The 14,891-nt window shown below is 45.1% G+C and overlaps 1 protein-coding gene across 11 annotated transcripts in view; it reads right to left on the bottom strand.

Moving 5' to 3' along the window:
* Window positions 1–14,891, bottom strand: part of LOC124038239 (zinc finger SWIM domain-containing protein 8-like) — a 41,422-nt gene that overhangs the window by 13,504 nt on the left and 13,027 nt on the right. For 8 of the 11 annotated variants that reach the window (XM_046353839.1, XM_046353843.1, XM_046353844.1 and 5 more), the window contains exons 2-11: window positions 14,419–14,572; window positions 13,868–13,962; window positions 10,696–10,868; window positions 7,825–7,932; window positions 7,374–7,455; window positions 6,913–7,033; window positions 6,596–6,797; window positions 2,693–2,868; window positions 375–2,137; window positions 81–188 (exon numbers count right to left, since the gene is read on the bottom strand). In XM_046353839.1, coding sequence (XP_046209795.1) covers window positions 81–188; window positions 375–2,137; window positions 2,693–2,868; window positions 6,596–6,797; window positions 6,913–7,033; window positions 7,374–7,455; window positions 7,825–7,932; window positions 10,696–10,868; window positions 13,868–13,962; window positions 14,419–14,572 — 2,982 coding nt within the window. The remainder of the gene's footprint in view (window positions 1–80; window positions 189–374; window positions 2,138–2,692; window positions 2,869–6,595; window positions 6,798–6,912; window positions 7,034–7,373; window positions 7,456–7,824; window positions 7,933–10,695; window positions 10,869–13,867; window positions 13,963–14,418; window positions 14,573–14,891) is intronic. The other 3 variants (XM_046353848.1, XM_046353841.1, XM_046353849.1) reach the window with 1 other exon arrangement.

The following is a 14,891-nucleotide window of genomic DNA, read 5'->3' as shown; positions in this document are numbered from 1 at the left end:
AACCTCAACACTGAGCCATTGAATGTAGCGCCTACCACTTCCTGAAGGTGTGAATGTAAAAACTTTGTGGTCGATCTTACCCAGTGCTGCGACAGCAGCCTCAAAGCCCAGCTCCTCGTCTCCAGGCATCTCGTTGTTCCGGTTACGGCTGGGAGGACGGGAACCTGTGGGGGAGACAACTGTACAAACAAAATAAAGGAGGGGGATGGGTGAAATATAAATTACTGGAAGTCTCACGAGTGTGATGACGGCATGACATGTAATTCTGATCAATTAGCAAGTAAAAGTTCTACATCTGTGTGCATATATTCTGTTTGTTGTATGTATTGTGTGAGTTCAAACAGAGAACATTTGACATGTATAGCGAGAGTCACCTGGGGTACACAGCACATCAAATATGAAGCTGGCCAGCATGAGGGGCAGGACAGGCCTGTAGTCACAGAAATTCCCGTCTCGGAGCTGCTCGGCCCTGTCCCGTATGGACGTCATCTCCACCAGGCCCAGAGGGATCTTCTTCAGCAGAGCCACCACCTCTGACTCCTGGTAGGCCAGCTTGACCTCCAGGGCCTTGGTGGAGGCTGGGGGCCTCTGCAGCTCCAGGGAGAACATGCCCGTGCTGAAGGCCAGGTTGTGGAGCTCCAGCCTCTCACTTAGCACCGTCAGCAGGAAGGAGGTCTTGACCAGGGTGTTGGTGGCCACCTGGGTCTGCCTGCTGGTGGACACCTTGCTCTTCTTACCCTTTGTCTGGGGCTGCTCCACCTTCAGGTCTGGAGGGTTGGCCAGCAGGTCTCCAGCCAGCTCCACTGCCAGTCTGCAGGCCTCGTTGCTGTAGCCATGGGCGTGGAGGGCCTCTGCACATGCAAACAGCACCTCCATCTGGCCCTCCTGCTCCAGTGGCTTGATCCCAGCAAAGATGTCTGGTTCCTCCTCATGGTTGTTCTCTGGCACTCTCTCTGCCCCCTCCTCAGAGGCTGCATTTAGGTAGTAGGCCCGGTAGTCATCTTCTCCAACAAGATCTCCCCCTGCCCCTGGGCTCTGATTGGGCAGGGCTACGGCTCCAGCGCCAGTCTCTCGGCGCCCACCACGCGGTGGCTTGGCGGCAGCAGCAGTCACGGTAACAACAGCGACCGAGGTGGAGAGCCGAGCATCTCCAGCGGGGGCCACCTCCTTATTTCCATTCACCTCCATCTCTGCCACTACTTCCACCTCCTTCTCCAAGGCAACAGCCACTTCCACGACGACAGCGGCGTTCTCCTTGAGGGGGAAGGCGGGCTGGGACTCAGTAGCAGGCAGGGTGGCAGCAAGAGTGACACGTTTGACCTCGAAGGAGCGCTCCTTGGGCATGTTTCCGGCCCCTTTCCCTCCCCCACTGTATTTGTGTGGCTCTCTGAGTAGCGGGCTTGGTGAGGGTAGCATCTCAGGTGGCGGGGGTGTGAAGTCAAAGGTGTTACTGGCCTCGGCGCCCAGCGCCAGACTGGAGCCATCATCCAGGCTCAGCTCGGCCATGTCAGGCTCCAGGGAGCTGTCCTCACTGCTGGTGCGCCGCTTGGCCGCTTGGTGTTTTCCCCCTACCCCTGCTGATCCCCCGGAGGACAACTTCCCCCCCTGGGCCAGCTTAGCCTTGCCCCCAATGGACGAGGAGGAACCTGCGCCTTTGTACATCCCCTTACTACTGCCCTCCTCTAGAGAAAGACAGACACTGCCCCCTAGCCGCACTAGGACCCCTCCTCCGCCCCCGGCTGACAACCCCTTCCTCTTGCTCACAATGGTCTCTTTGGGCCTGACAGCCACTTCTTGTTGGGGAGTTCTGCCCCTGTAGTCTCCCCCACCTCCCTCAGAGCTTCCAGATCTCCCCCCTCCTCCTGCAAGTTCAGAGGTGTCTCCAGCCATGCCAGCCTTGGCCCCTCTCTGCTGCTGCACTGCCCTGGCCCAGCAAAAGGAGGCGCTCTTCTTGTCAGCACTGCAGTAGGTGATGCCTGGCAGTGGGTAGGCCACCTCCCAGTTGAAGTAGCAGGACTCCACGGCTGGCTTGAAGCCCTGGAACAGTTTGTCCAGGGACTTGCGATGTTGCCCTCGCTTCACAATCTCAATCACTTTCAGATGCCACTGCTTGAGCTGGGAGGCCAGCTCCAAACGCCTATAGGATGGTGCAAAAATAAACATTGTTATAGCCAGTCCAGGAAACAAGAGCCACAGAGCAGAGACTATAGTAACAAGCAAGCACACAAAGGCACACACACAATTTGTATAATTGCCTATGTATTGCCACACACACACAATGGGTATCATTCAGAAAATCATCAATGTAACTGGAAGAAGTGCACAGACACAAAAAGGCTTTCTGCAGAGAACTCCGACAGTCATTCCACATTTTTCTTTGTCAGTGTGTAGAGCGAGAGGACATAACACTTTGAAAGCCAAGCAGCAAATTGGCTCTGTGCCTTGAGAATCGGACATGACACAGTGAATCAGGAAGATGCCCTCATTTATAAAACACTCAATGTCCCAAACACTGACTACTCAAATCAGATTAAATTCACAGAGCCTCAAAAGGAGTGACGATCAACCCTACACAGACAGATTCAGGCCTGGGAACGCTTGTAAAAGTGAGAGGTGAAATGAAGGTAAGAGACAGGAGGAGACTGTGCCCCAAGGCTAAACGTTAAACAGGCAGAAAGGGAAGTGACCTCACCTCTGAGGGCTCATGGTAGGGTCTAGCACAGCCAGCCTCCACAGAACCACCATGTCATCACACATGCTGGCGCAGGCGTGGGCTGCCACCTCCGACTGCCCGTTACTGCGCCCCGTGTGCCCGCTGGCACTGCTGTGGGACGCCGACGTACGCACGCTGTACCACCAGCCAATAATCTGAGGAGAAAGGCGAGAACAGTCACTGCTGTCCTATCATGTCCTGAATTTATATTGAGTAACAGACATACAACAAAATGTACAATGTGGACCCAGAGGATATCATTTCAAAGTATTAAGCTCGTTTCCAAAGTGGTCCTCGATGGTAAAAACAATAACACATAGAATGACCAAAAGGCAAGACCAAATAATAAACAACCATAAATACATTCATTTATTGACATCCTAAAAAGTGGCACTCTTCACTGCACTTCCCCCTAAAGTTAAAAATCAACCATTAAATCAATCTATCATGCCCATCCTTCAAATAAATACACCTGACCAACAGTAGAGGGCACAGGGGGCAGTGGAGTGGTTTCTCTTTGGACAACCTTGTCCAAATTAAAACCTTTGCCTGCTTTTTAAAGCTATTTTAATTTTTTTATTTGCTTGATCTCCAAGGGAAGGCTATTCCATAGACAAATGCCTATATAGAAAAACCTACTCACCACAGTACTGTTTACTCTTGGGATTTTACGAGACATAACACTAGCTTTGGTATTGTAACTGTGTTGGTTATAGACCATATCAATGTGGTTTTTCATATAACCTGGGGCACGATCATTTAAGCAACAAGCCCACCACCAGGAACTCCTGTATCCCAATGTGGGTCCTAGTGGGGGACATTCAGCATATACATGATAACATTATTTTGCATGACCTGCATTCTCCTGCATTCTTTTTTTCAGCTTTTCTGATAGCCCACTATAACAAGCAGAGCAGGCGTAATCAACATGACACTGAATCAAGGTTGAGACGAGCAGTTTCTTAACTTTGATGTTAAAACATCTAGTGTTACGATAAACATTTCTTTGCCTTTTTTGCAGCAGCAGCAATCAGGCCTCCAGAAAGGCATCGATCTAGGGACACACCAAGATAAGTTACTTGTTTTAGATTCAATCTCCTTGCCTGCACAGTTTACCTTTATCTTGTCAGCCTTAAGCGATCTACGTTTTGTTCCAAACAAAATCGATTCAGTTTTTCCCAAATGTAGCGACAATTTGCTGTCAGTCAACCAATCTCTAACAAAATGCAACGTCTTACTCAGTTTCTCCTCTATGTAAACTACAAGCATTTCGCTACACTCACAATAACATCTGTTAACCATGTGTATGTAACAAATAACATTTGATTTTTATTATATCCTTCCCTGATACCAGTATGGCTGAATCATCAGCATAAAGCAGGTGTTGCACTTTACTGTATCTGGCATATCATTAACGTATATAAGAAATAAGAGGCTCTAAAATGGATCCCTGCGGTTACCCACAGGATATTTCTTTGGCCTCTGACAGAACATCACCAACATCACATACTTGTGTTCCGTTTGTCAGATAAGACCTAAACCAATTCAGTGCTACATCATTTAGACCCATGCATTTCAGTTTCATCAAGAGAATATCATGGTCCAGTGTCAAAAGCTTTCTGCAAGTCTAACATGACCATACCTGTATAGTTCCCCTTCTCACTTTCCTGCTTAATGTGGTCAAAAAGGTGGATCAGGCAAGTATCAGTGGAATGAGGTGTTCTAAAGCCAGACTGGAGTTCATAAAGACGTGTGGGCTCGAGAAGTTACCCCTCAAGTTGATCAAAAACTAATCTCTCAAAACTTTGGATAAGGTGCTGAGGAGACACAGGCCTGTAGTTTCCTATATTTGTTTTACTGCTCTTCTTGTGGAGTCGAACCACCCAGGCTGTTTTGAGATCCTTGGGAAATGTACCACTACTTATAGAAAGGTTTACAATATGCGTTATCGTTTTAGCAGTGACACAAACACTATCCTTTATGAATCTTGCAGGAAGGTTATCCAGCCCAGTTGCTTTGTTTGTGCTTATTAAGCATAGTAGATAAGAAAATGTGTCCTCTGTTACCATGCACAGCACTAACAAAAACAAATTGTGATACCTTTGCTATGGTAAAAGTTGTTAATGAAAGACTGGCCAGTGTCCAGAGTAGGTAGGTAACTTCTTAACTAGAGATGAGGCTAACGTGGTAAAAAATAATAATAACAATGTTAAAATAATTTGCAACCTTTTCCTGGTCATAACATAAAACATCATCAATATCTAGGCCAATACTACAGGATTTTACCATATGGGGAGTTTGAGCCAATGTCCTTTAACATTTCCAGTTTACAAGGCTGATAGATGCTGTTAATGACAACTTACATGTAATGTTGGAATTTGGCCTTATCCATTTTGTATCTTGCCTGGTTTCTACAGTTAATATAACCATAATAATCTGGTTGTAGATTTGTCCTTCTGAATCTGGCCAGGTAGCGATCCCTTTTCCCTATGAGGTCTAAGATGTCGTAAGTGATCCATTTCCCTGACCGCTGTTTGATTCAAATCGGAACCAGAGTCAGACAGAAACAGATCTTTAAAAAGATACCAAGCTTGATCGACATCACAGTTTAGTACATGTGACCAAGCCAAAATATGTGTACATATTCTTATTAATTCCTTTACACTTGTGTGTATAAGGTAGTTGTGAAATTCTTAGATTACTTGTTAGATATTACTGCACTGTCGGAACTAGAAGCACACGCTTCTAGTGTATGTGTATGTGACATATAAAATTTGATTAGAAATTCCAAGTACTTCTGCAAAACATTCCTTTGAGTATTGTTTCATAGACAGTACCTGCATGTATTTATTACCTGGCTCTAGTAGCATTTTGGATTTCTTACGAGTACAGTAGGTTACCGTAAAACCAATATTTAAGACTGCTGACTGACAGACATTCTCATGGTCTGATACAATAATCAAATCTAAAGTTGATTTACTGTCAATACACACCTGGGTTGACTCAACAATCAGTTGTTTTAGTCCAAATAACTGATTAAAGTTATACAGGGCATTTACTAGTGTACTTTTCTTGGGTGATAACTGCACATTCATATTAAAATCGACAAGCGGGATACATTCCCTATCTGCCAATACATTGTGATTGCAGCAATTAGATTCAAGTAAATCATATTCATATAATCATATAATCAATTATTCTGCTTAGGAGGCCGATAGCAGACCAACAAGTATAGGACGACATTTAGGAAGAAGTATATCTATCCATGCAACCTCAAGACCATCCGTTTACAGATCTGAACGAGGGTTAAAATGCATAGAATTCCTAGTAAAAACACACACGCCGCCACCGTTTCGGTCAATTTTATGAATGCTATAACCCAAAGAGCCATGTCTCAGTCACAGACCCGTCGAGCCATGTCTCAGTCACAGCAACTACTGCAGCCCGTGAGTTAGAAGCGAGGAGTTTTAATTCCTCTAATTTCATCAGAAGGCTCTGTGCATTCACATGGATAAAGTGAAGCCCTCTCCAATTGAAAACAGTCCAACATGTAATTTGCTGTATATAATAAAGAAGTAAGTCCTGAGGGGGTGTGGTATATGGTCAATATACCACAGCTAAGAGCTGTTCTTAGGCACAACGCAACACAGAGTGCCTGAACACAGCCCTTAGCCGTGGTATATTGGCCATACATCACAAACCCCAAAGGAGTCTTATTGCTATTATAAAGTGGTCATCAACAGAATTAGAGCAATAAAAATAAATGTTTTTCCATACCCGTGGTATATGGTCTGATATACCACGTCTGTCGGCCAATCAGTACTCAGGGCTCGAACCACCCAGTTTATAAGTACATATGTAACGTGTCTACGTGTGTGTTACCTGTTCATAAGTGAGACACTGCTCAGTGAGGATCTCTAGTAGAGGTGCAGCGTTGCTGTCCCTCCTCTTGAACATCTCCCTGACGATAGACAGGAGGTTCCAGATCCCCTCAGGCTCCCGCCCCCTCAGAGGTCTCAGCAGACATGCCCACTCTGCCGCAGCCGGTGGCTCCGTGGATGACAGGTACATGGAGTTGACGTCACTGCACCGGGAGGGAAGACCCGCTACAAAGATTAGCAAGTATATTTCCACACACACATACTCTTTCCTCTTCTTAATATACTCCACTTTGATCATGCATGTCTCTGCTCTCTTACCTGAAGACCACAGGAGAGGGGCCACAGAACTTGTGCAGTGTCTTCTTGATGTTGTCACTGAGCGTGGACTCATCTAGATACCAAGTGCTCTGGTCAGAGGCCGAGGGGCCAGCAGTGGGGTCTGTACACAGAAGGCAGGGAGTAAACAGAAAGCTCAAGAAATACAATACAACAAATGTAAAGAACTGTTTTTAGCTGATATTTGTGAAACATCCCATCTGAACCACCCTACAGCGTGTTCTAAGCACATAAGCACACAAACGCCTTAAGTGCAAATGGTCAGAGATGGGGGTCTATCTAGAGTTGAGGGTGTGGCAAGCAACTCCCCAATCTCATATTGGTGGTGGAAGTGGAAGCCCTTTGACTTATTATTATCTCCAACCACATTATGAACCCATGTGAGATGAGTAGAGGCTGCCCCCTGCAGGAGGCAAACAGAAGCAAAGACAGCCAGGGCATACCTGGAGCCCCACACACTGTGTTGATGGCTGTGGACTGGGAGGACAGGAGCTCATCCAGGAGCCTCTGGGCTGTGGGCAAAATCTGAAGGAGAAAAATAACAGAGAAGTTTGAATGAGTACTGACTGAAATACATAAAGAGACAATGTAGCTACAATGTGTTATTTATCTCAGTAGCACAGACAAAGGGAGTATTGAGACTTGGCCGGTTACAGGCTGAGGTCAGCTACCGCTACAAACCTAGCCACTGGGAGGTAAAACATACAACACTGTTCTTACACTCAACTAAAATCTATTTTTATGACTAACTTGGTGAACTTAAGTACATAAACCACATTATCTAATAGTTTTTGGAAAGCCAAAAAAGGGAGTGAGAAATGTGTCTGGGATTCAACCGTGTTGCTAGTGCTAATACATACAATTAAGCCAACTAGTGTGGATCGACATTCTTACCTGTTGGGGAAGCTCGCTGATTAGGTACTGGGCAAACTTCTGCAGCTGGTCCCTCTGCAGCCGGGAAAGGGACTCTGAAACGGGGGCTCGCAGGCACACTGCAGACGCCTGGCAGATAAATACAGGGGTGACAGGCATTAGCATACATTTAGGATCTCACCTTGCTCTTTTTTCTGTTCACACAGTGAGTTTAAATGCAGATCAATCAAATATAAACAGATAATTCAAATATAAAACTGTAGGTGTGCAACAAACTTCAAATTCACAATCATTAACTGTTCAGCAACCATACTGTACTTACACATTGTTAACAAACAAGAAACATTGAGCTGCCAGAACTCCCACACTATAGTAGGCTGGTGGCCCCTGGCCTAGAATACTTAGCTAGCTGTGACCATGAGGCTGTGGAGTGGTCTCTGCTGTGTGATGACTTTATTAAGAATGCAGTGAGAGTGCTGCCTACTGCGTAGCTATACCTTCTGCTCCACTGTGGAGCAGGGCAGAGATCCCCCTCATTTGCAAATGGGAGGATGTGGCCCATGCATAATACATGTTGGCGAGATGGGCCAGGCCAGGGTTTGATGATTAAGGCTTATTCTCTTGGTTAGCTCTCCAGAAGGTCATTAAAGGGAATATGGAATGTTGGGGGGTGGGTGTTGTACAGAACGAGACACCACCACCACAGAAAGAAATTACAATATACCTCACATTAAAAAAAGACTAGAGGGGAAAAGGGGGGGCAGTCTGCTGCTACTGTGTGGTGAATGGGAGTGGAAACCCTCGGGATTCCTGGCCCAGGATGGAGACCAGAAAAAGGAACGGGGGGGGGGGGGGAATATAATGATGGGCTAAGTGTGGACTAAGAGCCAGGGTAAATAGCAGGAACAGCGGCATGCTTGTGCTCTAATACTCTGCTAAAGAAAATGTCATTCTCTTTAATAGGATTAGATCATCAGCATATATGCCCTTTGCCCGCACACTCCTCCCTAACCCCCAAACTTTTAGAAGCAGTTACTCAACTTTTCGGTGAAGCTCTTCTATTAGAATGTTCCCTGACCAAAATATTTCATTTGATGATGCTTCTTCAGAGAGTGACGTTAGATGTAACAGTTCTTTAGGGGTGTTCATGTAAGTTACTTTACAAATGGAACAGTCAAGAGTTCTGGTCTGCAGTGTGTGTGTTCAGTGTTTATCGCGTTGATCTTGGTTTCGTAAGGTGGTACTAATTGAGCACTGTCAAGTTGCACTGTGTGCGTGTCTGTGTGCGCGCGCACACGCGCCCTAGAGAGAGAAACAGGGAAGACTCAGACTGTGGGTTCAGTTGGTGTCTATGAAAATGCACCCTTTGATCATATCCTGTTGAAACCACAGTGCCTTTAAAAACAGATGCGACTACATTCTGACACAGTGTGAACGTGCTCTTAGGAGACAGACTCAAGACACTAGATTTTAACTTTTATTTCTTTATTTTAACTGGTCATTAATAATAGACTAGGTCAAGCCCATCTACAACAAATGGCTCCCATTTTAACATAACCCCTCAAAAAACTGCACTAGTGTGTCTGTATTTCTCATAATACCTGTAGAAGCATTCATTTCAAGACGTCTCATTATTTGATATCCAACTCATGAGGGCAGTGGCAACTCGTATGTCACAAATGACATCTGTTGTGTTCTAAAACAGATTTTGGAATAAGTGCCCCGGTTAGTATTTAGAGTGATGATATGGGTTTGGTTACGACAAAATGGCACCTCTCATGGCTACAGAGTGAGGGGACTGAATTCATGGAAATGGCTAAGCAGAACATAAATAGCACAGCACACCTATCTGGGCCTGAATGCTGCTCATTAATTTACAGTCAATCCACCCATTCAATACAATAATGGCTAATGAGGGTCCATGTGCGCCTGATAAATGGTCACAAGAAAGCTAGTGTGTGCGCTCACGCGTGTCACAGAACAGCTAACAGGATGAAGTGGGCGATAAGACAGGGAAGGCTATAGGAGACGAGGCGCTCTCCTGGACTGATGATTACCAAGCAAGATAGAGAGTTGTTTTCCAGAGGAAAATAAATATGAGGATTGAGAGTTCAAAGTTCATTTTCTGATTCTGATCATGATGGCATAATCAGCTTGGCCAAGGGTTCATTTGATCTTAGTACATCTGGACAGAACTTCAAAGGCTGAACTGAGCCCACACACACGTTCCTGCAAAAACACACACACACACACACCCCATCAGACCCTGCAAGACCCACCTCGACTGTGATATCAGGAGAGTCGGGTGGGGTGTTTACCAACAAAACTGATTGGTGCGCAACTACGAGGTAAAAACAGACAGGGTTGGCTTACAGTCAAAGGATTCTTGATAACATGCCAGTTATATTTTGTCTGCAAATGTTCATTGAAAAAATAAAAGACATTTTCCATATAAGCACTTGTTTGTCTTTAAAATAAATTGTTACAGTTGTTGGTTATCTGGCTAGCTAACCCTAGCCATATTAGCATAGACGTGACAAGAGTCAAAACAAGACATGGTATTAAGAACAAATACAACTAGCTGAAACAAGTAATCTACAATTCACCGCACAGCAGCTTCTAGACGCCGTTGCTAGATATCTATGACAACACAGCCTTTTAACTCAAGAGTTGCGCACAAATTATTGTTGGGACGTTGTCAACCCGTCTATAGGCTATGGCTTGTCTGTGCCAGGTTTGGGTAAAAGCTCCTGAATTTAAATTGATTTGACTCTAGTCACAGTGCTACACTAACTCACTCACACATACACTGTCTATACTACAGCACAAAGGTGTACAGTATAGGTGTATTCATGCGGTAATGCCTTGTGTGCGTGTGTACTCTAAACTCACGTTGTGGATCCTAAAGAGGCAGAGGGCCACCACGTGGGCGCACCACTTGGCCCCGGCCCCGCAGGTGCAACTGCAGGAGGTAATGCGGCAGCGGTCAAACATGACAGCCACATTGTACGCCCCTTTTGATTGGCCAGTCTGGGGCGATACCACGGTGGCACTGAGGTGGAAACCTGTGAGAGAGTGAGAGAGAGTGAGAGTGAGAGAGAGGGACAGAGAGAAAGACAGAGGGGATAATATCAGCTCTGAAAGGTCAATCTGCTTGTCTGTGTCAGACAATGAGACTGGAGAAATGGAATGAGAAAGTGTTATTATGATGAAGTGGGCCAGGAAAACTTAGAGTGCTGGGGCTGACACTAATAGTGAGCCAGCCATTGGCTGACATTGTGCAGCAGTAAGGGCTGCCAGACAGGAAATGAAAGGCAGTTGTATTTCCATGCACACAGAGAGACTAGGAGATGGGAGAGAGGGGGGGGGGGGAGATTAGGAAGGTTGGCCAAAAGCTTTTACCCGCTGGACAGCAGCCAGCATTCTCCTGGTGATGCCGAGCCGGCAAAGAGGAGGAGAGGGAATGGGATTAGAGGAACAACTCATCGTAACTATTCCAGATTCAACACAATAAGCCCGCTTCAGAGAGCAGAGCTCTGTTCCAGTCTTTCTGCTTCTCCCTGGCAGTCTAATGCCTCCTCCACCCCTAACCTACTTCCCTTCCTCTACTACTTCCACTGAGAGACATGGTTTCCATTACCTCACAATGAGCTCTAATGCTTTTCACCTAATACAGCACTGAATAACATACCCTGGACTCGCAGGAAAACAACGAAGTACACTCAGAGCAGATAAAGAGCTTGCTTTCAAAGATGGTTGTTAACATTTTAAATCAGAACCCTTGGGTCATTATGGGAGTCTTTGAAAAAGATACATGCCCCTCCAAGGTTTAATACAGTGGGAAAGGTTAGATTGCTTGTTAAGTGAAAGTCTCTTTAACATAACTTAGTGGCAAAAAAAAGTATGTGAACCCTTTGGAATTACCTGGATTTCTGCATATATTGGTCATCAAATTTGATCTTATCTTCAGTCACAACAATAGACAAACATAGTGCCCCCTAGCTTCAAGAGGTTAAACTAATAACACAAATTATTGTATTTTTCTTGTCTTTATTGAATACGTCATTTAAACATTCACAGTGTAGGTTGGGAAAAGTATGTGAACCCCTAGGCTAATGACTTCTCCAAAAGCTAATTTGAGTCAGCTAACCTGGAGTCCAATCAATGAGATGAGATTGGAGATGTTGGTTAGAGCTGCCCTGTCCTATTCGAAACACTCAACATTTGAGTTTGCTATTCACAAGAAGCATTGCCTGAACCATGCCTCAAACCAAAGAGATCTCAGAAGACCTAAGATTAAGAATTGTTGACTTGCATAAAGCTGGAAAGGGTTACAAAATAATCTCTAAAAAGCCTTGATGTTCATCAGCCCACGGTAAGACAAATTGTCTCTAAATGGAGAAAGTTCAGCACTGTTGCTACTCTCCCTAGGAGTGGCCGTCCTGCAAAGATGACTGCAAGAGCACAGCGCAGAATGCTCAATGAGGTTAAGAAGAATCCTAGAGTGTCAGCTAAAGACTTTCAGAAATCTCTGGAACATGCTAACATCTCTGTTGACGAGTCTACGATACATAAAACACCAAACAAGAATGGTGTTCATGGGAAGACATCACGGAAGAAGCCACTGCTGTCCAAAAAAAAAAAAAAAACATTGCTGCACGTCTGAAGTTTGCAAAACTGCACCTGGATGTTCCACAGCGCTACTGGCAAAATATTCTGTGGACAGATGAAACTAAAGTTGAGTTGTTTGGAGGGAACACAACACTATGTGTGGAGAAAGAGTCCTGACCTCAACCCGATTGAGATGCTGTGGCATGACCTCAAGAGAGCATTTCACACCAGACATCCCAAGAATTTTGCTGAACTGAAACAGTTTTGTAAAGAGGAATGGTCCAAAATTCCTCCCGACCGTTTGGCAGGTCTGATCCGCAACTACAGAAAACTTTGGTTGACGTTATTGCTGCCAAAGGAGGATCAACCAGTTATTAAATCCAAGGGTTCACATACTTTTTCCACTCTGCACTGTGAATGTTTATACAGTGTGTTCAAATAAAGACATGAAAACATAATTGTTTGTGTGTTATTAGTTTAATCAGACTGTGATGGTCTATTGTTGTGACCTAGATGAAGATCAGATCAAATTGTATGACCAATTTATGCAGAAATCCAGGTATTTCCAAAGGGTTCACATACTTTTCATTGCGACTGTATAAGCATAAACCACTGAGCCACTGTTGAGAAGTGCATAAAAGGGCATTTCACTGTAAGACTTTTTGATCCTAGCTGGCATCTCAGTGATGTTGAGAGGACTGGATTAATAACACAATCATTAAGTAGTATGTCCATTGTGTTGGAGCAGGCTGCTTGGTTTGTGGTTAATCCTAGGTGATTATTGAGGTGCCCCATGTAATAGCAGGTCTATATGCACTATATTTCACCCGTGGCTTCATTCATTGACCTAGGAAATGTCTTAAACGGCACAGTACAGCAGCATTCCTACACTACACCAAATTTTCTTTCTATTAATGAACTGGAGGTTGGTAAAGTCAATGGCTAATGATTTGTGATAAATATAACCTGACCGGGAAAAGAAAAACCGTAGTGGCCACAGTTTTTCCTGATCAGGTCACGGGGTCAGGATAAACTCTGGGCCCTAGTAATGAGCAGTGAGAGTGGCGTGCTCTATCTGAACTCTATATGTCACAGCTGGTGAGTAAGGCTCCGTTAGGAACGTTTAGGGTCATTAAAGCTCCTGTAATCCCCACACATCCTGCCTGCCTGCTCTAATCCAGTCATCTGGGATGAGCAGAGAAATGCAGCAGTTCCACCAGGACACCACACCGCTGAGGTGGACACAGCATCTGACCTAGGAATAACACTCAACTATTAAAATTCTCAACTCGGTTTGTTTAATCCCAAAGGGTGAGTGTGTGGCTGTGGGACAAGCCAACCAATGTGTGACCAGGACGACTTTATGGAGGTTTGTAGGAGGTTTAGAGAGTTCAGTCTTCCGTGCTACTGTTGTCTTAGTGCTGAGATGGTATAGGTAAAGGCCACTGCTCACCTATCTGCAGAGGGTCTTTAACAGCCCTCATCCTGTACAGCTGCTCCCCTCGCTGGAACTCATCTGGGCTGCCGTTGGCCAGACACGAGTACAGCCTGCAGAGAAAGGGGGATGAGATCAGAGAAAAATAAAGACACATTAACTTTTCCAAATACTATGTCCCCTCTGAAGTTGTGCCAGCCATTTGTATAAATAACATTTGTATAAATTGCGTATTTGGCGTTTGTGACTCTTGGAACTTTTAATGGTCTAACTAATACCGCCTGGTGATGTCAACAGGCAAGCAAAAACTCCAACTATGCAAAAATCCTGCTGATTGAAAGGTCCTGTGTAAATACTCAACTAGTAACTACCAGGAAATAACACATCTCATTTTACACTTTTACAGTTTGAGTTTCAGCTGTTGTACAATATGATACAAAACACAGTAAAACAGAATTTTGACTGCAATGGGCCTTTAACAACATTCCCACAAAAATCTCTGAATATATTACGGAAATCCGAGATGATCTCTGATAGATTTCAGAGCGTGCGCACATGTCCAGCCTTACCGGATGTCCTCCTCGTTCTCAGGGAAGCTCCAGTAGGCGATGCGTAGCTGCAGCTGCTCAGGGACAGGAGGATAGACCTTCTCCACCACCTCAAACGGGATATGGAATGCCACCTGCTTGGCTGAAAGCTCCACCAGAGGGATGACCTGACCATCTAACAGACAGACAGAGAGCAAGATAAATTTATTCTTTCTGCCATCAACCATTGAGGAAAGAAAGCAGTCTAAATAAACTGATGGCTGTGGTTCAGCTGGTCAGAAGCCATGGTAAACCTATCAAAACATTGCCTTGGTGCAAGCCTCCACACTTTCAACATGGCCCTGGCCTGGACTTCATCATGACTAGGGCCAAGAGTTTTTGTTGACCATGTGAACTGTCCAGGAAAAACCATCAGCCTTAGTTGGGAGGAAAAACCTGGGCTCCCATGTTACAAGTCAGTTCACGTGGTCAGAAAAACCTGCTAGGCCTGTTTA

Source organism: Oncorhynchus gorbuscha, linkage group LG06 (assembly GCF_021184085.1).
Source record: "Oncorhynchus gorbuscha isolate QuinsamMale2020 ecotype Even-year linkage group LG06, OgorEven_v1.0, whole genome shotgun sequence".
NCBI classification, from domain to species: domain Eukaryota; kingdom Metazoa; phylum Chordata; class Actinopteri; order Salmoniformes; family Salmonidae; genus Oncorhynchus; species Oncorhynchus gorbuscha.
This window is presented reverse-complemented; position numbering and strand designations above follow the sequence as displayed.